At 33.1% G+C, this 25,388-nt stretch overlaps 3 protein-coding genes across 3 annotated transcripts; all 3 read left to right on the top strand.

Annotated features, from left to right (window-relative positions):
• The first annotated feature begins 9,091 nt into the window (after positions 1 to 9,091).
• LOC113389276 lies at positions 9,092 to 9,730 on the top strand. The gene has a single exon (XM_026626330.1). The coding sequence runs from the start codon at positions 9,092 to 9,094 to the stop codon at positions 9,728 to 9,730; it is 639 nt and encodes a 212-aa protein (XP_026482115.1).
• A 4,009-nt stretch (positions 9,731 to 13,739) lies between these two features.
• LOC113389263 (repetitive proline-rich cell wall protein-like) lies at positions 13,740 to 14,321 on the top strand. The gene has a single exon (XM_026626317.1). The coding sequence runs from the start codon at positions 13,740 to 13,742 to the stop codon at positions 14,319 to 14,321; it is 582 nt and encodes a 193-aa protein (XP_026482102.1).
• Positions 14,322 to 15,719: 1,398 nt separating this feature from the next.
• LOC113389256 lies at positions 15,720 to 18,280 on the top strand. The gene is made up of 3 exons (XM_026626312.1): positions 15,720 to 16,005; positions 16,219 to 16,433; positions 17,828 to 18,280. The coding sequence occupies exons 1-3, from the start codon at positions 15,720 to 15,722 to the stop codon at positions 18,278 to 18,280; spliced, it is 954 nt and encodes a 317-aa protein (XP_026482097.1).
• The last annotated feature ends 7,108 nt before the right edge of the window (positions 18,281 to 25,388 follow it).

Raw genomic sequence — 25,388 nt, 5'->3', positions numbered from 1 at the left:
TATATATTATATATATATATATATATACTAGATGACCCGACAGACGTTGTCCGTACCCACCTCTACGTTTTTTTAATATCCTATACTAATATTTATACCGTTCAGTTAAAAATAATCATTATTGTTTTTCGAGTTACTATTTACACCAATATATGAGTGATGTTAAATGTAGTACTGTTTCAAATAAAATGATTATTCTCAATTCCCACAGTTAACACTTTAATTATCCCTTTAACAAATATTAAAATATGTTCAATAAAATTATATATTAAAAATAATACACTGCGATTTATAGAACAAATTTATTTCCAATAGCTCAATTTATTTTATTGAATTTAAGGGTTATACAATATTTTTAGACATACCTGTAAATGTGGATGTTTAAATGAATGATTTTTTGTTATTCACGGCTAAAACATTGATTTTCCAAATTTATCACCATGTCTTTATTGTCATAGCATAGATACACGTGTTGAAAATTGAAATCTTTTAAAAGTATAACAAATTCAGAGAAAAAATTAATATATAGCATGCGGTCAAGGTACAATATCACCTTGGATTTTTCTACCCAAAATAATTGCTTCAATAATGTTGCCTACAATTTTTATAATTTCGTACCATATTTTAACTGGCTTTTAGTATTTTAAGATCTAAATTGCATTTTTCACACTAATAATTCAATATACATTATTACTTGAGTTCATATTTGAAGTGAATTAATTTGTCAAATTTTGTTCACATGTGCTCTATTCAACCTACTATCAACAAATTTATTGCAGTAAATGGAGAGGAAAAAAGCGTATGCCCAGCTAATCTTAATCTAAAGTTCAGAAGTGAAAACAATTTGCATTTCGTCACCACCCCCGCATTAATTGGATTATAATTTTTTTTAATTCTGATTTTATCAACTTGTAATATACTATTTTAAAGGTGATTAAATAAGCTACAACTTTCTCTATCATAAATTTACCGTAACTTCTCTTATTTTGAAATGGCGAAGGGTTAAAGGGCTCGAAAGACACTCCGGTGGACAGCCGCGCACTCTTTAAACAATTAGAACTCTATCAATATTTGTGTAACAAAAAATAATAAAAAGCAATAATTAGTCTGAAAAATACCTTGAATTTCATATATATACTTTTATACGTATTCTTTCAGAGATATTATAGTGAGAAATTGTTTTTTTTTTAAATGGATTTTTTTATGAAATCATGAGTTTTTGAAAATCGTTTGTACTAATGTATGGTATTTTCTAGAATCCATCAAGATCTCTCAAACCAAGTTAATTCTAGATGAAAACGATTATTTTTAATTTTGGTGGAAATGGCACTCATAAACTATTTGATTTAAATGAAAAAAAAAAACATTGTATGCATCTTTTAATTGCATGATAGCTCACTCATTTACACGCAAAGAAGTACTTTCTTTTAAAGCTTATTTGGAGAACTAAAAAACCCATTTTCATAATTAACTTAATATTGTTCTAGAACACTGTAAGATAGCGATTTATTAGGATTTTTATTGATATAATTTTATTTTGATGGATAAAAAATGCAAAAAAAAAAAAAAAAAGAAACAAATTTTCAGTAGCCAACTTGAAAAGTATGTGCTTTTTTGAAAAACATTATTAAACATTTTTCTCTTATAATTAGTTCTTTTATCCACACCCAACGTTATTACACCACTGAAAAGAAAGGGCATCCCCCGGGGTAGTGCAAAAGAGTCTAAATTGTTTTCACTATTGAACTTGAGAGTAAATGAGCTAATTCCAAAATTCCAAACGAATTGGAAAACAGTAAAAAAAAGTTCAGACCAAAGCGCTCCATTGAGTAAATATTCCGTTCAAAATGCCAACCATATGAATTTTTGACACAATGTAACTTCTAAATAATTTTTTGAATGATTAAATGAGTAATTTTTTTTTGTATTGTGACTTAGTATAGTGTGGCAAAACGACTGCAAATTGAATATTTTTGAGCGCAATCACTTATGGCTCGCCCCCATTGACGAATTCGTACGGCAAATCAGTTCGCAAGTGCGCAGTCAAAATTATTGCAAGCAAAAGCATCCACGCGCACGTTGAGAACACGATTCGCCGTGCGCGTCGGTCGCATGCGCAGACTGTCAAACGCATGTTATATTATTTGCATCTTATATTAATTTAATTTTTGGCACATCTCAGCTGCTTTTCGGCAATAATAATGTAGACATTACATTTTCCTTATTTATAATCATGAATTTATTATATTTTAATATTGCCTTAGCCTATAAGTGAATAGAAATGTTTGGCAAATGACAGTTGTCATTTGTTTTTAATGTTAAACCATGCCTTAAATATTTTAAAGGTCAAACAATGATAAGCGGTTTTTTGTAATTTTTTCTATTTATTTCTTCAATCTAACGATATTTCTATGAATCAAAACATTCTAGAAAATTTCCGAACAAACTTCAGGAAGATTCATGAAAATCCGAATTATAGTTTAGGAGGACTAATGAAACTTACATTGTTACAGAAGAATTTTATATATAAGATATATATATATATATATATATTTGAGAATTTATTTAGGTAATAGGAAGTAACAGATTATTAAATTCCGTTGAATTCTTTCAAATAAAAAAAATTGGATAATAGAAATTTGATATCGTACATTTTCAAATTACCTGTAATTCAAGCACAATTGAAAAACATTACAAAAAATTCGTCATTCAACAGTAAATTAAAGAATTAGTTTTATTACTCGCCGGATAATGTATTTGATAAAATTACCTGTTGCTTAACAGGTACGTATATTAGACAAAGTAATTACATTCTCGAATTATGTATAAAGTGCCTATATCACTTATAATCATACTATATACAATCTAGAGTTTTACGTTGAAAATTCGATTGTTTGTAATATTGTACGAACTTAATTTTTATGGTGTATAAATTAGTGACAAACCTAATAGTTAATTGCATAAATAATAATATGGTTTTATAAGCTACGTTCGATTATTTGTAAAAATGTAATAGCTTATTTTTAACATTGTATTTGAAAATTAAATTATATGAATTATCGTAACGCAATGAATACAAAGATAATAGCAAAATATATAAATGATAATATAGTATTAAAAGAAATAGTATGTTTACCAAAAATGCTGACGTAAAACATATTGTCTTTAATAAAATACCATATATTTACGTAAATATATACGTATTTACGTATCGAAAATAATTTTAAAAAATAAATTATAATTTTAATATAGTTTTATAATAAATATAAAACTAGCGTTGCAAGCTCTCATGGTAAGAAATTTTGTTCGCTCTTCGCATCTAGCGTGTCCGACCGAGTACCCGAAAATACCCGCACCCGCAGTTGAATGACAATCCTAAAACCAGGTACCAGTACCCGGCCCGCCGAAAGTGTGTTAACTTCCCGAAGGTAAGTTTCATGTTTTCTCGACGTTTCAAGCTATTCTGAATCAAATGAAACCAAATTTGGAAAAGTATGTGTGTGTGTGTGTATGTGAACAGATTTTTTGCCGTAAATCGACGTTTTCTCAAAAACGGCTGGACCGATTTCAAAAATATAAAATCCACTCGATGTATCTCGATGAGGACTATCGTTTAACAATTTTGTGCGACGATCGGCCAAGCCGTTTCTTTATAAATTGCAGAGAAGTGAAAATTTTCAAAAACCGTTCGAAAGATATTGGTTGGAAATCGTGCTGATTAGTTTTTGGTAGAGATCGGCCAGCCGGGCCTTTTCTTGTAATAAAATTTAAAAAAAAAATCGACGATTTTTATGATTATTAACTTCCCGTAGGGTAAGTTATTGTAATGGGCCGAAAATTGGAATTGAAAATTTTCACATTTCTCGACGTTTTGAAGGTTTCTGAACATTTCGGCATACCTCAGAAAAAATGAATGTGTTTGTGTATGTATGTATGTATGGATACAAATTTCCAGTCACGTTTTCGGGCGCACGGATCAACCGATTTGAATGGTTCAAAAAACATTCGATTCCTATCAATAGGGAAAAGAGCTGATTAGTTTTTGGCAAAGGCAGGTCCAGCCGTTTCGAATATACGCAGCAAAGAGTGCAGAAAATAGAAATCGACTTTTTGAGAAAACGGAGTATCCGATTTGAATGATCTAAAAAACATTCAATTAGTAATGATTGGGAGAAGTGTTTATTAGTTTTTGGCAAAGGCAGGCCTAGCCATTTCGATGATACGGAGCTAAATATGTAAAAAATGGCAGTTTTTGAGAGAACTAAGCGTCCGATTTGAATGATTCAAAGAACTTTCTGCTTGTCTTAACAAAATAATTGATTTTGGAAAAAAAAAATTTTTTTCTAACTTTTTTTTTTTTTTTTTTTTAATTTTTGTATATCGAAAATAATTCAGATTTTATTTTTAATTCTGACTATAGTTCTAATATACTTAACTACTAAACAAATAATTTCAACTTTGCAATTCAGTTTATATAATTCTTATAAATATTAGACGCAATGTTACAATATTTATAATAATCTATTTGAAAGCATTCAGTATTCCTCGAACATTTCGTTACGGTACGGGAAGATCCAGCAATTTGCCTTAAGGCACGATGCCACCCACCCCACTAGTTTTTTTGACGGTAGATACCATAGTCAAAATTAGAACTTTCATCGACGTTTGCTCAAAAACGCCTGAACCGATTTCAGATATTTAAAAAGCATTTGATGTATCTCGATGAGGATTATCGTTTCTCAGTTTTGTGCGAAGATCGGCCGAGCCGTTTCTTTGTAATTTGGAAAAAAGTGTTAAACGTTTCGTCCACATTTAAGCTCATAGTTCCGAACCGATTTTAAAAAATCAAATACTGTTCGAAAGATATTAGTTGGGAATGATACTGAATAGTTTTAGGTAAAAATCTACCGAGCCGTTTTCTTGTAATTAACTGTTGAAAAAAAAATTTAGGCCGATTTTTATGGAACTTTTTCTGGCGATATATATCATGTTCTTATAGGACTTACTGAATTATTAGGGCCTTACGACAAGTAGTTTAATTTTAAAAAATCATCAAAGTTTGAGAACATGAGTAGTTTTTTTTGACGTTTGTTAAAAATAAAATTAGATAATTTAGTTGGTATAACGATAGTGTACTTAGTCTTGAACATAGTAAACCATTAAAGTCCTACGGAAACTGGTTCAATTATAATTATTGATTAATTAAAATTATTGATTTTTGAAAATTTGCTTTTAGAAAATACTCCGAGTTAACGTGTTCGTTTGCAATGATGTGTAATAAATCCACTCGAAATACTTATAATCACTCATAAATTAATTTATGTATCATGGATTAAGCCGATTATTTACACATATCGGGAAGTTCATGTAGCTTGCCTCAAGGCTAAATACCAAACCAACTAGTTGCAGTTTGTACTCATGTTAAAAATGTGGATATGTGAATACAATTTATTTACAGTGCAAATTCTTCATTACAATACTAAAACGATGGCAACAAATATCACAGAAGAATGGAAAGTGTCAGCAGTACGAACTTGCATTATATTACATGATTTCATCATCCAAATAGGTCGTGCACAGAAAGAAGTTTTTCCAGCATTCCAATTTGCAATGAAAAAATTAAAATGTTTTAACATATCCCACATACATAATTTTCTTTATGTTGTTCAGATACTAATGCTGTTATTGATCGGGTCTTTTTCCAATTACTTCCCGAAAATACTATTTACAAATCATGGTGATAACAAAGATGCCACTAATTGGGATACACGATTGCAAAAAAAGAAAGTCAAAATAAACACATTGAAATTTATTACAATATGAACTCATGTTAAAAATGTGAATATGTGAAAAAAAATTAAGAAAGAAAAATGTCCTATAGCTATATAACGAACCGGAGAACTCTGAGCATAAAACATTTCACGGAAACTAATTTTTAAATTGCAACGGATAATAAGCTAAATTATAATCATTTAGAACTCCAAGATGGTTATTGATTATATAATTAATAGAGAAAAATAATAAGATGAATTTAAACAATATTTGTTATTTGTTTATTGCTTATTAATTTATATACATTTATGACATGGGATATTGAAGAAGAACTACTAATTTCATTGAGAAAGAAATTCGTGGACTACTAAATTATTTCAAACAAAATTCTTTGAACAATAAAATACTACTAATGTCTAATTTCTTTAGTTGTGAATACATTCAGTAAAAACAAATGTACTATGCATTTTTTGACGTTTCTGAAAATTCTTTAATGTTTCAATAGATTAATGTTTACATAGCTGATAAAATTTTTATTAGTTGATTAATATTCAACGAAAATATTTATAACTATAATTAATATACATTATAATAAAGACTGAGAAATATATATCGTTTTTTGTATTATTTATCACCTAGAGACGCATTGTTATAGCTTTATATTGTCTTCATATTTAGTGTTTAACATTAAGCATAAATGTTTAAAAACACAGTTTAATATATTATAGAATCTCGTGTGCCATCGAACGGAATAGGTGGAAGTCAGAAGGGGCGACATCTGGGGAATACAGCGGGTGGGGCAAGACTTCCCATTTCAGCGTTTCCAGGTACTTTTGACCACTTTTGCGACGTGAGGCCGAGCATTGCCGGGTTGGAGGATGACTTTGTCATGTCGCTCTTGATACCGTGGCCGCTTTTCTTTTAGCTCGCGACTAAGGCGCATCAGTTGCGTTCGATAGCAATCTCCTTTTATGGTTTCACCCGGTTTTAAGAGCTAATTGTTCATCTTTGCAGGTTTTTTCTCTTCCACCACCATGTTTGTCTTCGGCATCGAAATCGCCATTTTTAAAACATTGAAACCAATCCCGACACGTTCTTTCACTCAGAGCAGCATCACAGTAAGTTTCTGAGAGCATTCGATGCGCTTAGATGCATTTTTTTTCGAATTGTAACAGAAAAGTAAAACTTCCCGCAAACGGCGAGAATTGGGGCAAAAACGGACATTTTCGAGCGTGAATAATACGAAAACAAGAACAACTGTCACTGAAACGGAGATGACAATTCGTTAGTCATTGTCCACACTCACTTTGAAGGCATTATCATCTATGTAGTTCAACCAGCCTCAGCCGGTACAGCCACATATCGGAAACGGCGAAAGCAAAGTTGTACACCTAACGAATTTTTTACTAATTATTTGTTTTAAAGTTTTTAACATTTTATTTAATTTAGTAGAATTTTTTAATATATTTTAAGAATTAGAACAAGAAACAAGCTGAAAAAAATTAAAGTTTTGAGGAAAATTATGTTTAAATTACACATTATGATTATGTGTTACTTTGATTATCATTTAATCGTTTTATTACTTTCTTATGTGCATCATATTTTCTTATATTCAATTTTTTCTATGTGTTTGCGTTATTTTTTAAGTTATCTGTTTCATACATTTTTTAAGCGTATGTTAGTAATAAGTTAAATTTGAATGCAACGGTCATCAGTGCGAACATTGATGTATGAAGTTAGCTATGATATAAGTAATATTGGTTGATTAGTTAACATAAGGATTAATGCTTTGTTTGATTACTCTCTTTTATCTATGGTTTGAAGCTTAATGCCGAATCAAAGTTATTGTGAAAGATAGTGAGAATACAGAGTTATTGAAGAAGTGTAGTGTTTTAGTGTGATTTAGGAGAATCACAAACTCGAATACAGAGTTATTGAAGAAGTATAGTGTTTTAGTGTGATTTAGGAGAATCACAAACTCGAATACAGAGTTACTTAAGAAGTATGGTGTTTTAGTGTGATTTAGGAGAACACAAACCCTATATACAGTAGTATATCTATACTATATAAATCTGATACCAGCTGTACACGATGCCGAGAAGAAATAGACCTGACATTGGTCGTCAAAGTCAATTAACACGCCTAAAACGTGCAGCGACACTAGGTCTCCTACTATTGAAAAATAGTAGTAAAGAGCTACACTAGCTTCCACACTATTAGGGACCCTAATGTGTGGAGGGGGTCAGGCTACCAGGTATATAACGAAAGCAGCTACCATTCTCGCTCTCTTTTATCCTCTACAGGTCGAGCAGTCAACACCTGGAAATACTAGAAAGTCCAACCGAAGAATACCCAAGAAGACTTTGTAAATTATTATATTTATTCTGTAATAAACTTTATTTTTCATTTATAATTGTAGTGTCTTGATTTTTATATGTGGGACCACCCCACATAATTGGTGACCCCGACGCTGAATTGGACCACATAGCGTGTGAACTGAACTACCATAGTGGACTATCCGCACAGAGGACAAGAAAATACAACTAATGAATGAAAACATGCAGGATTCTAAAGGTGAACTGGATGCAATCTCACGCACTCCGCATCTACCGCCATTTTTGAGTGAGAAACCAACATTGTGGTTCACAATAGTCGATGCAATATTTTCTCGATGCCGCATCTTTAATGACCTGGCTATTGAATGAATATGTAATAGCTCACTTAGAATGCAAATATTTACTCCAAGTAGAAGACGTAATAAACTCTCCGCCTGCAGAGAATAAATACATAAAACTAAAGGAGGAATTAATCAAAAGGCTATCAATTTCCGAACGGCAAAGGATAAGACAATTACTTCTGCAAGAAGAACTTGGTGATCGAAGTCCTTCTCAGTTCCTACGTCACCTTCGTTCGTTGGTCGGATCAATACAGTCGACAATTCAATCCTACGAGAAATCTGGATTCAACGACTACCGGTACAGACTCAACAAATATTGCAAACCCAGATCAATGCAGACCTAGAAGAACTTGCATCGCTCGCCGACAAAATATGTGAGATTGCACAACCGCCAGTAATCCCAGCAACTAGTAACAACCAACAGCAAGACACCATACAAATACTAATTGATAAAAATGATCCACTAACACAGCGTGTGGAAGATCTTACAGAGCAATTAGCTAAGTTCACCTATCAGCAAAGTGCTTCTAGATCGCGCAACCGAAATACATTATGTTGGTACCACGCCAAATTCGGAAAGAAGGCAAGAAAATGCGAGAGTCATTGTTCGTTCAGAGAGGAAAACTCGAACGGCAAGGAGTGATGGCGACCTATCCTTGCTCTTCATCAAGCCGTCGCCTCTTCATAAGTGATCGCAGAACTAAGGTACAGTTTTTGGTCGACACAGGTTCAGACATTTGCGTGTATCCAAGGCGCTTAACTGCTAAACTTAATCTACAACTAAACTATACTTTGTCTGCAGCCAATGGAACCAACATACGCACGTACGGGGATATTATTTTACAATTAGATTTTGGACTAAGAAGAAATTTTACTTGGAGATTCATCGTAGCAGACGTAACAATGCCTATACTTGGAGCAGACTTTTTGGCGTACTACAATATCATTATCGATATAAAGAATTCTCGTCTACATGACAACCTGACATCACTGTCATCTCCAGGATGTGTCACATTCTCTCGGATACAAAGTGTCAAACCTATATTTGGAGATAGTGCATACAATAAATTATTAGCTGATTTTCTATCCATCACCAGACCATCAGGCTTGTGTCAAGAAAGCACACACAAAACATTTCATTATATCAGAACCACTCCAGGACCTCCAGTTTCTTCTAGACCACGGCGCCTCAAGCCAGAATTACTTCGCGTAGCCAAAGAAGAATTTAAGAATATGATAGAATTAGGCATTGCAAGACCCTCCGATAGTTCTTGGATCTGAAAGAGGATTCGACGTGGCGTCCATGCGGAGATTATCGGCTGCTCAACTCACGCACAATTCCAGACAAATATCCTGTTAGTCATATTGCTGACTACGCCCATAATTTAGCTGGATGTACTATATTTTCAGTGATCGACTTAGTGAAAGCCTTTCAGCAAATTGCAATCCACCCTGATGATATTGCAAAAACAGCAATAATAACACCCTTTGGGCTGTTTAAGTTCCCGTATATGACTTTTGGACTAAGGACTGCAGCACAAACATTTCAGCGATTTATAGATGAGGTTACACAAGATCTGGATTTTTGTTACGCATACCTAGATGATATTCTTATATCATCTACATCGCTAGAAGAACACCAAGATCATCTCCGCCAATTATTTCAACGCCTGAAAGACCACGGCGTTGTCATAAATCCAGCGAAATGCTTATTAGGTGCACCCAAAGTTACATTTCTTGGTTATGAAATTTTTAAAGATGGAACTTTGCCACCACCAGACCGTATCAACGATCTCCAAGAATGTCCGCTACCGGCAACCTACTCAAAGCTGCGACGCTTCATAGGAATGATTAATTATTATCGAAAGTTTATTCTTCACAGCTGAATTTCTTGCTCCGCTACACAAGCTGCTCTCAGGATCTACCAAATCTGGATCACAACCAATTTCTTGGACCCCACAGCTTCAAGATAACTTCGAGACTTGTAAGAAATAATTGGCTAAAATTACTAGCACACCCTATTCCAAATGCTCAAATAGCATTATTTAGCGATGTATTCAACCATTCTATCGGTGAAGTATTACAGCAGTACATCAATGGCACTTGGCAACCTTTGGGCTTCTTTTCAAAAAAACTATCTGAGAAACAACAACTTTGGCCAGCATATTATCGAGAACTTTTGGCTGGATACGAAGCAGTGCAAGATTTTCGAAGCTTAGTGGAAGGCAGACATTTCATTTGGTTTACTGACCACAAACCTTTAATTCACGCCTTTTCCCAACAAAAAGACAAGCTGCCGCCAATACAATTAAATCAGTTAAGTTTCTTGTCACAGTTTACAACAGATGTTCGCTATGTTAGTGGACAACAAAACATTGTAGCCGACGCTTTCTCAAGAGCAGAAGCCATAACATCGCCTTTGGATCACTCCGTTATTGCTAAATCGCAAGACGAAGATGAAGAACTTGTAACGCTCTTAAAATCAGATATTGCTCTCAACCTGAAACGCATCGCGTTATGTTCCTGCTGAACAAAGACGACACATTTTTAATACTCTGCACAATCTATCTCATCCAGGTCTAAAAACCACAACTAAACTCATCACGGATAGATTTGTTTGGCCTGTCATTCGCAAGGATTGTAGAACCTGGGCTCGAAGCTGCATCTCATGTCAACGCTCCAAAATTGTTCGGCATATAGTCACACCACTTGGAGAGTTCAAAGTGCCACCCGCCAGATTTTTGCATGTTCACATTGACATTGTCGGACCACTTCCACAATCAAAAGGCTTCAAATACCCATTTACCGCTATAGACCGTTACACACGTTGGCTTGAAGTTTTTCCTCTATCAGATATTACCGCAGAAAGTGTAACCTGGGCTTTCTTGTATTCTTGGATTTCACGCTTTGGTGCTCCATCTCAAGTAACAAGCGACCAAGGACGGCAATTCTGTTCAGCTGTTTTTCAAGGCGTAACCAAACTACTAGGAATTTCCCACACTCCTACTACAGCATATCACCCGTAATCGAATGGATTGATTGAAAATGCACACAGGCCCTGAAAACAGCCCTCATGTGCCATGCAGACCCGTCATGGATGGATTCTCTACCAATTATTTTATTAGGAATTCGAGCTTCTGTTAAAGAAGACATTAAAAGCAGCAGCGCCAAATTAGTCAACACCTGGAAAAACTAGGAAGTCCAACCGAAGAATACCCAAGAAGACTGTGTAAATTATTATATTTATTTTGTAATAAACTTTATTTTTCATTTATAATTGTAGTGTCTTGATTTTTATGTGGGACCACCGCACAAACGTAATTCGCGTAATAACCGCACTGATGGGCAGATGGAGACTGATAATAATGATAGCCAGATTGCAATCAGTTCAATTTTTACTCAGTCTGCAAGCAGATATTGAACAGTAATTTTCATTATTTAATTTTAAAAATATTTCTTATAAAATGTCTAAAACGAAAGAAGAAATCAACAAAAAACTGAACAAAGTTAAAAGAAGTCTTGAGAACATTTTTAACGAAATGCAAGAATTCAGGGAACTTTTAAACAATTTGGAGACAAATGAAGATAAACAATTTTTAAAAGTTAATAATAATTCATCATATGTTGATAGAAGAAGTCCTCAAAGGCATCGGGACAACGTCAGAAACACTATATATTTTGATAAATGTAAGAATGAAGATGTTGTTTAACATATTGATTAAAATTATTAAATTTAAATTATTTAAATTAAATCATACATTTTAGCAGAAAGATTGTGATATTTTACTGTGTACACCGAATATGTATCAAAGATATGAAAAATGTGAAAAATTTCTTACATAAGCAATTATAAATAATTTTCTACAATTTCTACAATTTAAATGCAAATAAAATATTAATGATACTAGCGTTAGAAATATGTATATATATTTTCAAGATAATTTTTAATATAACTACTTCATTTTCCAAAAATGTAATTACAATACTAGCAATTTTATCTTTATGTTTATAATAAAATTCGTTACAAAATCCACTAATTCTTATTATATATTAACAGTTTTTGCTTTATATTTAATAAGATTTTTTATAATTATTACATGGATATTATTCTTATCATAATAAAATAAAATGATTTTGAATGACAGATTTACTTGAGTTTAGAGAACAAGTTGCTGCAAATCGATCGCAACAGCAGCGAGCACGCGAAAATGAAACTTCTCGAATTCGCAGAAGCAATGCTTCAGTCAACCTGGAGCGAGCAGCATTCTCTTATGATCCGGAAATAGATGACAGTGCCCACAAATTTGTAAAAATTGGAGACATGTCGATCATTTGTCAGCACTGTAAAGCCTTAAAATACAATGGTGAATCTGCAGGACTATGTTGCGCTCGCGGTAAGGTGAAGTTGCCACAATTGGTACCACCACCTGATCCATTACACTCACTAATTTTTGGAATGACCAATGACTCTAAACACATCTTATCCAACATCCAGAAATATAATAATTGCTTCCAAATGACATCTTTCGGAGCAACGCTACCACTTCGGAGGGAGAAGATGGCCACCACTTTAATGTCAAAATGGTTAATCCAATAACAGGCAATTATAAACGTAATTAAATAATATTTTTTAACTCAATATCTATATTATTGTTAACTATCAATAGATGACAGGAATCTAGTAGGCGTTGGGTAATATGTAAAACAATAGTATATAATGCGTATAATGGAGAACGTAGTGTATGAACACGGGTATTCTAATATTGTCTAGGGTGTAGTTGAGTAAATAAAGTGACCAAGAGAACATTGTGTTTATAATAAATACGGTAGAGTTAATAATTCAGAAGTGGGATTACTCAGACAGACCGATGATTGTATTGCGCCAGTAGGGAGAGAGCAAATAGGAGTGTGCTATGAGGAAATGGAGAAGGTAGATGATGATGATGATGTAGGTGCATTAGAGTTAGCGCTTAAGGATAAAATTGTTAAGGCTAAGGAAATAAAAATTCCATTAGAGGCAAGTGCTTTAACAAAGACCGCAGTAGTAAAAAGTCCATTAGTGAACAGTCTAATCGTGTCCATTAGTGAATTAATCGTAAAGAGTCCATTAGTGGACAGTCCAATCGTGAAGAATCCTGTCGTAATCGTAAAGAGCCCAATAGTGAAGAGTCCATTAGTGATGAGTCCAATCGTGAATTCTGATGTAATCGTGAAGAGCCCAGTAGTGATGAGTCCAATCGTAAATCCTGATGTAATCGTGAAGAACCCAATAGTGAAGAGTCCATGAGTGATGAGTCCAATCGTGAATTCTGATGTAATCGTGAAGAGCCCAATAGTGAAGAGTCCATTAGTGATGAGTCCAATCGTGAATTCTGATGTAATCGCGAAGAGCCCAGTAGTGATGAGTCCAATCATGAATTCTGATGTAATCGTGAAGAGCCCAGTAGTGATGAGTCCAATCGTGCATCCTGATGTAATCGTGAAGAGCCCAATAGTGAAGAGTCCATTAGTGATGAGTCCAATCGTGAAGAATCCTGATGTAATCGTGAAGAGCCCAATAGTGAATAGTCCATTAGTGATGAGTCCAATCGTGAATCCAGTTGTAATCGCGAAGAGCTCAATAGTGAAGAGTCCATTAGTAAAGAGTCCAATCGTGAAGAATCCTATTGTAATTATGAACAGCCCAATAGTGAAGAGTCCATTAGTGAACAGTCCAATCGTGAAGAATCCTGCTGTAATCGTGAAGAGCCCAATAGTGAAGAGTCCATTAGTGATGAGTCTAATCGTGAAGAATCCTATAGTAATCGTGAAGAGTCCATCAGTGCAGAGTGCAATCGAGAAAAGTCGAGTTGCACTTGTGAAAAGTCATTGAGTTGTGAAGAGTCCATTAGCAATACAAATACAAATACAATACAAAATACAATACAAAGCGTTCAGTTATAGAGAAGAGAAAGGAACATGGATTTCATCCGAGAAGAAATAAGAAGGACACCAAATACAAAGTGGTAAATAATTGGGAGTGATGGTAACTCGGGAATGACCAAAGGCAATGAAAATGACTAAAGAAATTCGAAAACTACATTCTCGAGGACGAGAATTGATCAGGATAGCCGAATGTTAACTATCAATAGATGACAGGAATCTAGTAGACGTTGGGTAATATGTAAAACAATAGTATATAATGCGTTTAATGGAGAACGTAGTGTAGTTGAGTAAATAAAGTGACGAAGGGAACATTGTGTTTATAATAAATACGGTAGAGTTAACATTATTATTTGTGATTTTAGGTGCTGAAACCAATAAAAAAGTTAGCGCTATGAATTTTTATTCATACACAATTTCATAATAAAGCATCATGTATATAGGCCAAGTACGTTACTGGATGTACTCTGTTGAGTGGCAAAAGCGTGGTCTTCCACATGCGCACATCTTAGTCTGGTTAATTGACAAAATGAGGCCAGATGATATTGATTCAGTCATATCAGCAGAGATTCCTAATAAAAATGCTGATCCAAATTTGCATGCAATAATTACTAAACATATGATACATAGACCTTGCGGAGTTTTCAACAATAACTCGACCTGTATGATTGACGGCAAGTGCTCTAAACGATACCCGAGAAATCTAACTTCTGAAACCATTACTGGAAATGACGGTTATCCGCTGTATCGTAGGCAATCAGTTGCGGACGGTGGGCAATATGTAGTTGTGAAGGTAAAAGGACGAGATTTATATGTTGACAACCGATGGATTATGCCGAACTCCCCGATATTGTCCAAAACTTTTCAAGCACACATCAATGTAGAATTTTGTAACTCTGTCAAGTCAATAAAATATATATGCAAATATATTAACAAAGGTAGTGACATGGCCATGTTCGCTGTTGCTAAAACAAATGATGAAGTTTCTGCAATGAAGCAATGAAGCAATTTTGAGAAGTTTTTCTTTTCCAATACATGAATCTGTAGTCCATCTGGCAGTCCATTTAGAAAATGGACAAAGAGTACATTTTAACCCCGTTAATGCTGTTGATAGAGCGGCGCATCCACCTCCAACAACATTAACAAACTTCTTTTCAATTTGTCAAAGAGAATATTTCGCCCGTACTTTGATGTATGCTGATATGCCGCGCTATTACATATGGAACGCATCATCAAAGTCGTTCCAACGCCGTAAAAAAGGAACACCGGAATTTGCAACATCAGAAAAACTAGCGCCATAGCCAAGATACTTCAGACATGCAAATTGATTATCTGGGGCGAATGTACAATGACCCACAAGAGATCACTGGAAGCACTGAACAGAACATTGAAAGATTTACGTGACAATCAAAATATTTTTGGTGGAGCAATGATTTTGTTGTCAGGTGATTTTCGCCAAACTCTTCCAGTTATACCGCGATCAACTGTTGCTGACAAACTACGACGAAGCTTAAAATCATCAAATTGGTGGCGTCATGTTAAGAAACTCCAGTTATCAACGAACATGCGAGTGGTTTTGCAACAAGATGAAACAGCGAAAGTGTTTTCAAAGCAGTTACTAAATATTGAAAATGGTAATGTCGCAGTTGATGCCTCGAACGGGTTAATAACATTTCCCGCAGATTTTTGCAACTTCACAAACACAAAGGAGGAGCTTATTCAATGCGTATTTCCAGATATAAACCAACAATTTCACGATCCCAATTGACTGACCGAACGAGCAATATTGGCGACGAAAAACAAAAATGTCGATGATCTCAATGCAACAATACAAAGTTTACTTCCAGGGGAATGCTTTACTTATAAATCTGTAGACACCGCTACAAATCAGGATGACATACTCAACTATCCTACAGAATTTCTAAATTCATTAGAATTGCCTAGGCTGCCACCACATAATTTACAATTGAAAGTAGGATCAGTTGTCATCATGCTACGTAATTTAAATCAGCCCATACTATGCAATGGAACAAGATTGGTTGTGAAAACGCTAATGAATAATGTAATTGTGGCAAAAATCATTAAAGGAAAATACAAGGGACAAAATGTATTAATTCCGCGAATTCCTATGATCCCAACGGATTTACCATTTGATGAACGAATTTGAAAATTTACAATTTCCAATACGCCTCGCTTTTGCAATGAGCATCAATTAATCGCAAGGACAGTCGCTGCAGATTTGCGGTATCAACTTAGAGTTTCCATGTTTTGCACACGGCCAATTATACGTTGCGTGTTCGCGCGTCGGGAAATCATCATCCTTATTCATTTACGCACCGCAAAAAAAGACCAAAAATATTGTCAACAAAAAAGCTTTATATTGATTCCAAAACATTCGATTCATAAGCAAATGTATAAAATATTTTATATATGAGATATAAAAAATAGGTATTTTTGAGAATAAAAATATAGTATATATGAAACCTTCGCATCAATTCTATTCAAATGTGTTAATTATTTCGTATACAAGATTTAATTAAATTTTATTAATGATTATTTATGTGATACGAAGTTCACCGGGTCAGCTAATTATAGATAAAATCATTTGACACGTATTTCAGGATTTTGCCGGCAAAAATTTTTTTCGTTGATATTTACGATTGAAATATTGCCGATTTTCTCAATTTTTATGAACTTGCTCTGCATTATGTTAATTATCTTCAGTTGTGTTGATCAGATCAGTATTGTTTTTTTATTATATTCATTATAAACTCGACTTTGAAGTAATTTAAAAAAAAATAATGTTTTTGTAATTAATTTAACAATAATAACAATTGATTGTTTACATTGGTTTTACATACGGGCGCCCCAACTTAAATCGATTTCGTAAAAAATCATATTGTTTCTTGTTTTATCTACTACAAAACTGTTTTTACAATTCGATGGGAAGGCTGTAACATCGAAAGATATTAAATGTTTTCGAGCGCAAGTCACGCGCCGCGCGTTCGTTTGAAAGACTCACCGCACAACCGGCAGCTTGTGTAAGTACTTGCATTTTGCATGTTGTATAAATCATTGTCATTCAGTAGTTGGAAAGCGTAACATAAGTTTCTCGTTTATTCACTCAGATATTTTTCAAAATACCAAAAAATAATAAAACATCAAGCGGGGACAGAATAAGAAGTTATCGATGTTTCAATCCATTCGATTTGTGTCGTCATCGAAAAATAAAAGGTCTTCGTACAGTTTTAGACAAACATTTAGTGGTTCTCAACTTGCCGATTACAAACAAGTCACTTCAACAAAAAATCTGTGATAGTTGTCGCCAGAAATGTGTTAAATTTTACAAAGACGGCCAAAAAATGTAAATATTAATGATTTTGTTATAGTTTAGCTAATTCGGTAATTACATACAAATAGTAAAGTTAAACGTCACATAAAATAAATTTTTTTTAGAATGAAGAAAACAATTCTTTTGAGTCTGATGGTTTGTTGCAAACTGATGAGAATGACAAAGAACTTTTTTCCGCAAATTTCGATGTACCATTTGAAGATGATTCAGTGGTACCTGTTGCAATCGATTTACTGAACCTGTTAGGAGTTTTGCCTATTAAAAAGAAAAAAAAATCCCAATGGCGTTATTCAAACGATAAAATGATTAATGTATCGGAAGCACTGGCAAATAAAAATTTTCATCATCCTGTAACTACACAAGATGATCGTAATGTTGAAGAAAATGATGAAAAATATTTGCTAAACGTTTTAAAAGAAGAATTTAACAGAACTACGGATCGTTCGAAAAGAATGAAAATGTCGACTCTTTTCAAGGATTGGTCTTATCGAAAAATTCAACATCATTTTCCACTAGCTACTAATCACATGATTAAAACAGCAAAAAATGGCTATTGACAAGGGTATTTTGTCCGATACAACCCCAAAGTGCCATCCGTCTTTAGACAAAGAGATAGTTGACATTGTAACTAATTTTTATGAATTAGATGAGAATAGTCGTGTAATGCCGGGGAAGAAGGATTTCGTTTCTGTTAAAATTGATGGTAAACGAGTTTGGATGCAGAAAAGATTACTGTTAATAAATTTGAAGAAATTGTTTCAATTGTTTAAAAAAATATATCCAGAAAAGAAATGCAGCTTCTCGAAATTTGCGTCTATACGACCTAAACATTGCGTTCTGGCGGGTGCTAGTGGCACCCATTCAGTGTGTGTATGTACCATTCACGAAAATGTTAAATTGATGATTGAAGGATCTGACATAAAAAATCTTACTGCCCACACTAATGATCCAGTGAAATCTTATCATGACTGTTTAAAAATATGATTTGTGTAGAACCCACGAATAATTGTTATTTTGGAAAATGCTCCCAGTGTCCTGGCCTTGAAAATTTGATCACAAATTTAGAAAATATTTTTGAAGAAAATTATATTGACGAAATTAGATATAGAGAGTGGACTAACGTTGATAGAACTATGTTGCAATTAATGATATCCCCAGTAGTCGAATATCTACAAAAATTGCAGGCCACTTTGGAAAAATTATTATTACATTCGTCTCTTGTAAAAAAACAAAATGAATTTATGACAAAAAAAGGAAGAACTATCACAGAATGAATGAATGCATCGTAGTGTATGATTTTTCAGAAAATTATTCATTCGTTGCCCAAGATGCTGCTCAAGGCTTTCATTGGAATAATAACCAGGCTACGGTGCATCCATTTGCAATTTATTACAAAGATAGTGACGATAATGTTCGTGTTAAAAGTTTAGTAATTATTTCAGAATGTCTGCAACACGTCACTGTAGCGGCTTATGTATTTCAAAAACATTTAGTGGAGTTCATTGGTAAAAAATTGAAGCAAATTACAAAAATCATATACTTTTCTGATGGGTCGGGTGTGCAGTATAAAAATAAAAAGAATTTTGTAAAACTTACTTACCACGAAAAAGATTTTGGTCTGGTTGCAGAGTGGCACTTTTTTCCAACGTCACACGGTAAGGGCGCTTGCGATGGATTGGGTGGTACTTTGAAAAGGCTAGCTGCCAGAGCTAGTCTTCAAAGAACATCAAATCCAATCCAAACGCCAAAACAATTATTTGAATGGGCAAATGAGTCTCTTTGCAACATTTTTTCGAAATATGTAACCAATGAAGAATATATTGTTGCCGATAAAAAATGGAAGGCAAAATTTAAAAATGCAGTCACAGTGAAAGTGCATTGAATAACTTTGTATTATACCTCTTGAAAAAAATAAAGTGCCAAGAACTTTTCTTCGCAAAAAGAAGCGACTCAACTGTTTTTCAACTGGTTAAAGTTGTAACTTTAAATGTATATTATGTAGTACATCGACAGAAGCTATGTTATATAAACTTAATTATAATGCAATAAATATATTCTTTTTCAATCGAATTCTCTTGTATTTATTTTTTAACGAAATCAAACCTACCCAAGACAATTATTTTTAACTTTTGTTCATATTCCAACAAATAATAAGTTTCAATTTATCAGTTTCAAAAATATGAACATTTGCTACTACATATTTTAGATAATATATTTATTTTTCCTCAGTAAAAAATTGTAAAATATTTTTGTTAAAAATAGTACTTGTACGCGCAATGCGTGTTTCAAACGGACAAAAGATTTAATATCTTTCGATGTTACAGCCTTCCCATCGAATTGCAAAAACAATTTTGTAGTAGATAAAACAAGAAACAATATGATTTTTTATGAAATCGATTTAAGTTGGGGCGCCCGTATGTAAAACCAATGTAAACAATCAATTATTATTGTTAAAATAATTACAAAAACATTTTTTTAAATGACCTAAAAGTTGAGTTCTTAATGAATATAATAAAATAAACAATACTGATCTGATCAACACAACTGAAGATAATTAACATAATGCAGAGAAAGTTCATAAAAAATGAGAAAATGTCACATTTTTTTTACCAAAATCCGTACGATTTGTAAAAGAATGACCCTTATACAAATGACTTCCGCAAGGATACCCCCTTACTAAGAGTACTAAGTTCTTTATTATATGCATCAATTGTTATGACTTAGAAAAAATTTGGGTACCTGGAACAAAGATATGCTGATGATGTTGTGATTTATGTAGAAAGGAAAACATTAAAAGATATGCTTCGGAGATTATGACAAAGAATATTGATTTATGGTTGAGCAAAAATGGTTTAACAATATCAGAAGAAAAAATTACGATTACAATATTCACTAGACATAATAAAAGAAATTTTCGAACAAGCATTCAAAGAAAAAATTATAATATAAAAGTTCAAGATATAAATAATTTTTTAGGAATTTATCTAGATCAAAAGTTAGCATTCAAGATACATATAGAAAATATTAAAAAAGAGACAGAAAATAGTATGAATATATTAAGAATATTGAATAAAACTTTGAATGGTTTACATTCAAGTTAAACATTAAACCTTTATAGCGTATTAATTTGACCAAAATTAGATTATGGCTCTTGGATATTCAGTAACAGTAAAAAAATTCAAGATTTGGACAAGATTCAATATCGATGTCTTAGAATATGTATAGGAGCAATAAAGTCAACACCAACAAATGTATTACAATTGGAAAGTGGAAAAATGCCTTTAGAAATCTGTGTTGAATTACAAACTGATGGAAATATGGAGAGGTATGGACAGGAGCACATATTGGATAAACAAAAAAGAACCAGATATTCTAAGCAGTTTTCAATTTTTAAAGGATTTTAGGAAATTTAATGTAGTCCATGTGGTTCATCCATATTATGAAAAATTGTATTATGATAAAAAACAATTATAGTTAAAAAAATGGATAAAACACGATAGAGTTGGATGTGCAATATGGAATGAAAGGAAAAATACCCATATGTTATAAACACCCTGAATTTATTTCCATTTATTCGGCAGAATTAATAGCTATTCGTGAAGCTGTTAGAATAGCTAAAATGAAAAAGTATAAAAAAACTATGATTTTAATAGATAGTTTAAGTTGTGTAAATAAATTAGAGAAGTTCATGAATACAATAGAATTGGAAGAAAAAATATATTTTGAAATGTTAAATGATATAGAGATAATTACAGGGATTGGAAATAACAAATATAGGATGAACACAAGGATGACATTGTACCCATTCAATATGATCCTTGTACCCACCTATATAAATAGGTTGAAGGAAACGAAAAGGCAGATGGACTGGCAAAAACAGCAAGTGGAAGCGGACAAAAACATAATAAATATACTTATATGGTGACATAATTAAGAAAATTAAATCAGAGGAGAGGTGGAAAGAAATATGGATAAAAACATCGCAAAGAAAAGGCATAACAAATTCTTTAATGACTGTTTATCGTTTAAACCATGGTTTGAGGAGTTTAAAAATAAAGAAGTTTTATTGTCACAATCATTGGCATTGAAAATCATTGTCATTATAACGTTAACATTTTTTCTTTACTGACCTTAGTTATAATATTTAATTAATTAGAATAATGATCCTTGTATTTATTGCATATTGATTACCTGTTGATCAAATTATTTAGAATTAGGATGTCTATCTTTCTTGTTATTATGTTCATTTAATTCGTATTATTCTTATTAAGTTAAATATTTATTCTTCTGTTCATCTTTCATTAATACAGTCCATTGTTTATTGTTCAAAATTTATAAAATGCTATCACTTGTTATGCTTCTTCATCTATAAGTATTGAGACCGCCTTAATTGAATAATAATGTAATTTTGTTTGAACTGGCTAAAATTTGGTACATTGCTCAAATTTTACCAGTGCGAATAAAAGATAAACAAAGAATCATGACTGAAAACAGCTTTCTTTAGAATATCTAAAAGTAGGACTCAATCTAATAGCGACCAAAATAAAAAAAGTTATTTCCTATTTGGAACATTGATGGAACACCCATGTAGGAGACTCAAGACTTGACGAAGGGGCAAGCTAGGGTCAGTAATGGAAAACCTAGCTTCGGCATACCAGTATTGGCCCATGCATAGGCCAGGCTACTTAACCCAGCCCCGGGCATGCCAATGATTACCTAGACTTGACCAAGACTGTGTAACCCAACCTTGGTCATGCCAATGATTATCCATACTTGGGCTACGATAGGCTAACCCAGCCTTGGCCGTTCAATGATTATCTATGCTTGGTCGAAGACTGTATAAGCCAGCCTTGGTTACCCTACTTTGACCAAGATTGACCTTCGTTCGGTTATGTACGGCATGATTCGAGTATTTTGGTTTCAGTCGTCAGCCACACTTGGCTGTGGTAGTATCGATGCTTGTCTGTGCACACATTCAGTCAGTCAATTTTTTATGACTTGTTTCTAAATCACATTTGATCGCCGTTTAGAGTAATCATGTCAGCTGGGTACCTTAGAGTTCAAAGGTGGCGTGTGTTAAATAAAAAAGATTTTGAATAAATGAACTAATCCAATTATCAGCAGGCAAAGTGTCAATAATCAAATAAGTGCTAACATCACGTTTTAAAAACTTCGAAGCTATTATTAAGAACTAAACATTGCCGAACAATGAAGTCAATTATAACCAAGAGCAAAACTAATGGAAGTTGTATTTATTTTGGAATAAATACATAGAGTACTAAAATAAATAATATAACTTTCACGCATCAAACACTTTAAAATTCAATATCATTTAAAACTTTATATTTTTCTCTGAATTCCATATTTGTTCTGTACCCGATTTATCTAATGTACACTAATCTCAAACTAATATTGTACCAAAAGTAATATAGAAGTAATATTATCGCGTTTGTAAAAAAAAACATTACGATATATATTCTATTATTAGCGGAAAACTATTATACCTTACGTTTATATTATTGTGTTGAATATTCAAATTCATAGTAGCGCCATCTAGTATCTTTACTGTGTTTTAAGTAAATATTTTTTATGTTCTATATATTTGTACCACTGTTAAAATATCCTATGTTTCATTTTTATATCCGTTTTAGGAATTATACTGATTTATTCTGATTTGAGCCGTGTGCGAATAAAGAAGTAATTTTTGATAGTAGATACGTGTTTCCTTTTCTAAGTGGTTAATATTTCATAAACTTTTTACACTGGTCCTTACCGACGGTGTTAAAATAAAAATAATCAGTGCAAAACTACAGTCCACATACAAGAAGAAAAATGAGCTTTTCGCTATCACAAACAAAAAGCACAGGCCGATTGCAGCAACCTACCACGAGGACGACGCAGAGATTGAAAATAGCAAAACCACGAGGTATTTATAAACCATCTTGAGCATTTTTAAAACTTATGTATTGTTATATATTTGCCTTTAGCGATGAAGGTAATTTGATATTTTTAAACACACCACAAGTTTTTATAAATTTATTACAGGATTAATTATACAAAGTTTCATTAAAGTTTATTATAAGGCTATGTGTGTCTTGACGTACAGTTGGAAAGAGACTGGTCCTTGTGTTTTCTTGTAGGGGTCCTCTGTCTAGTCGGAAATATAGGGTCCATAGAATAGTGAGTGGAACTCAAGAGATAGATATAGTCCATAGATAGAGTAATGAGCATGTACATCGCAGCATAAATGCGACGGAAAAAGGTAAGGGTGTCGGCGCATAACAGTATGTTTAATAATAGCAATAGCAATAATAGTAGGGAATAGGTAAAATAATACTCGGGTTATATAGCATTCATAACACGTGGTCATAATTCGGGTATATAGCACAGAATCAATTAACAGAGTACATTCAAGGTGATATTTATTTGGTTAGTTTTAATAGCAACCAATTGAAAATATTAGACAAAGTCTCTTACATTATATTTAACATAAAAAAGTAATATTTTGGGTCAGTTTTATTGGCGGCCAGTAAAAATAGTACAAAGAAGCTAATTCAACAAAATGGAGGTCGAAGCCTTGTGATTCAAAGGGCGAAAAGCAAATTCTTAATGCTTATTATCCAAAAATATGTAATGAATTTCAAAACCGGTGATAATGTTATAGGGCTAGTACATCGTAAAGAAAAATTAATAGATAATTTCAAACATCTTGAGAAAAACAACAAAAAATTAAGTACGCTACAGCCAGGTCAACATGCCGAGGAATACAAAATTTTATTCAATTTACATTTTGACATTTTGGCGAGCATAGAAGAGCATTTAGGGACCACAGCAATTTAAGAAAAAAAGAGTACAAACATGACAAATAATAAAGTTAACAGACGTCGTACTACCCAAGTTCAATGGAGACTACATCATGTGAAATGAATTTAAGGTTATCTATGAATCCTTGATTCATAATAACGACAGCCTTTCGAATGTACAGAAATTGCATTACTTAAAAGGGACTCTTGTACCACCAGCATCCAACCTAATCAGCAATCTATCAATGACTAACAATAACTACTCCATAGCGTATGACATGAACTTCAAAGATATAACAATAAATTTGTTATAATAAACTCACATCTACAAGCATTGCAAGATATACCTCAATGCACCAAAGGTTCGTATGATAATTTGACACAGGCATTAGCTACAATCCATGAAGACACTAAGCACTGGGATTTGATGATCATATTCAATTTATGCAGCAAATTGGATCACGGAACAAGAATAGCTTGGGGTTTAGCTCGAGAAATGCGTGAACTGCCATCACTAATCCAATTCTACACCTTTTAAGAGAACCGGGCAAGTGCTTTGGAAAATGCAGCTAAATCAAGTAAAACTGAATTTACTGGAAGCAAGAACAACATTAATAATGTTGTCACTCAAAAACCTAGCAAATCAAAAATATGCGTCTTTAAATTTAAGATGAACAGCTTAGCAAAGTAAAAAGACTTCCTGAAGAGCTCAAATTATTGTGAACGATGCCTGGAATCAGCACATCCGTTGAAACCATGTAAATATAAATTATATTGCAAAACTTGTGACAGGGATCACCATACATCGTTACACGTGGAACAAACTGCTGAGACTCCGGACAAGTAAAGCACTGCAAATGTT

The sequence above is a fragment of the Ctenocephalides felis genome, unplaced genomic scaffold (genome assembly GCF_003426905.1).
Source record: "Ctenocephalides felis isolate EL2017-DRISC unplaced genomic scaffold, ASM342690v1 CF-g0.4_SCAFFOLD_00845, whole genome shotgun sequence".
Classification (NCBI taxonomy): Eukaryota; Metazoa; Arthropoda; class Insecta; order Siphonaptera; family Pulicidae; genus Ctenocephalides; species Ctenocephalides felis.
This window is presented reverse-complemented; position numbering and strand designations above follow the sequence as displayed.

Excerpts from the sequence above, each read along its gene's own strand:
- LOC113389263 (XM_026626317.1), top strand. The coding sequence starts at position 13,740 with ATGAGTCCAATCGTGAATTCTGATGTAATCGTGAAGAGCCCAATAGTG.
- LOC113389276 (XM_026626330.1), top strand. The coding sequence starts at position 9,092 with ATGGCGACCTATCCTTGCTCTTCATCAAGCCGTCGCCTCTTCATAAGT.
- LOC113389256 (XM_026626312.1), top strand. The coding sequence starts at position 15,720 with ATGACCCACAAGAGATCACTGGAAGCACTGAACAGAACATTGAAAGAT. Across the intron at positions 16,006-16,218 it reads GTTACTAAATATTGAAAATG|GGGAATGCTTTACTTATAAA; the intron begins GTAATGTCGCAG and ends GTTTACTTCCAG. Across the intron at positions 16,434-17,827 it reads TGAAAACGCTAATGAATAAT|AATGAAGAAAACAATTCTTT; the intron begins GTAATTGTGGCA and ends AATTTTTTTTAG.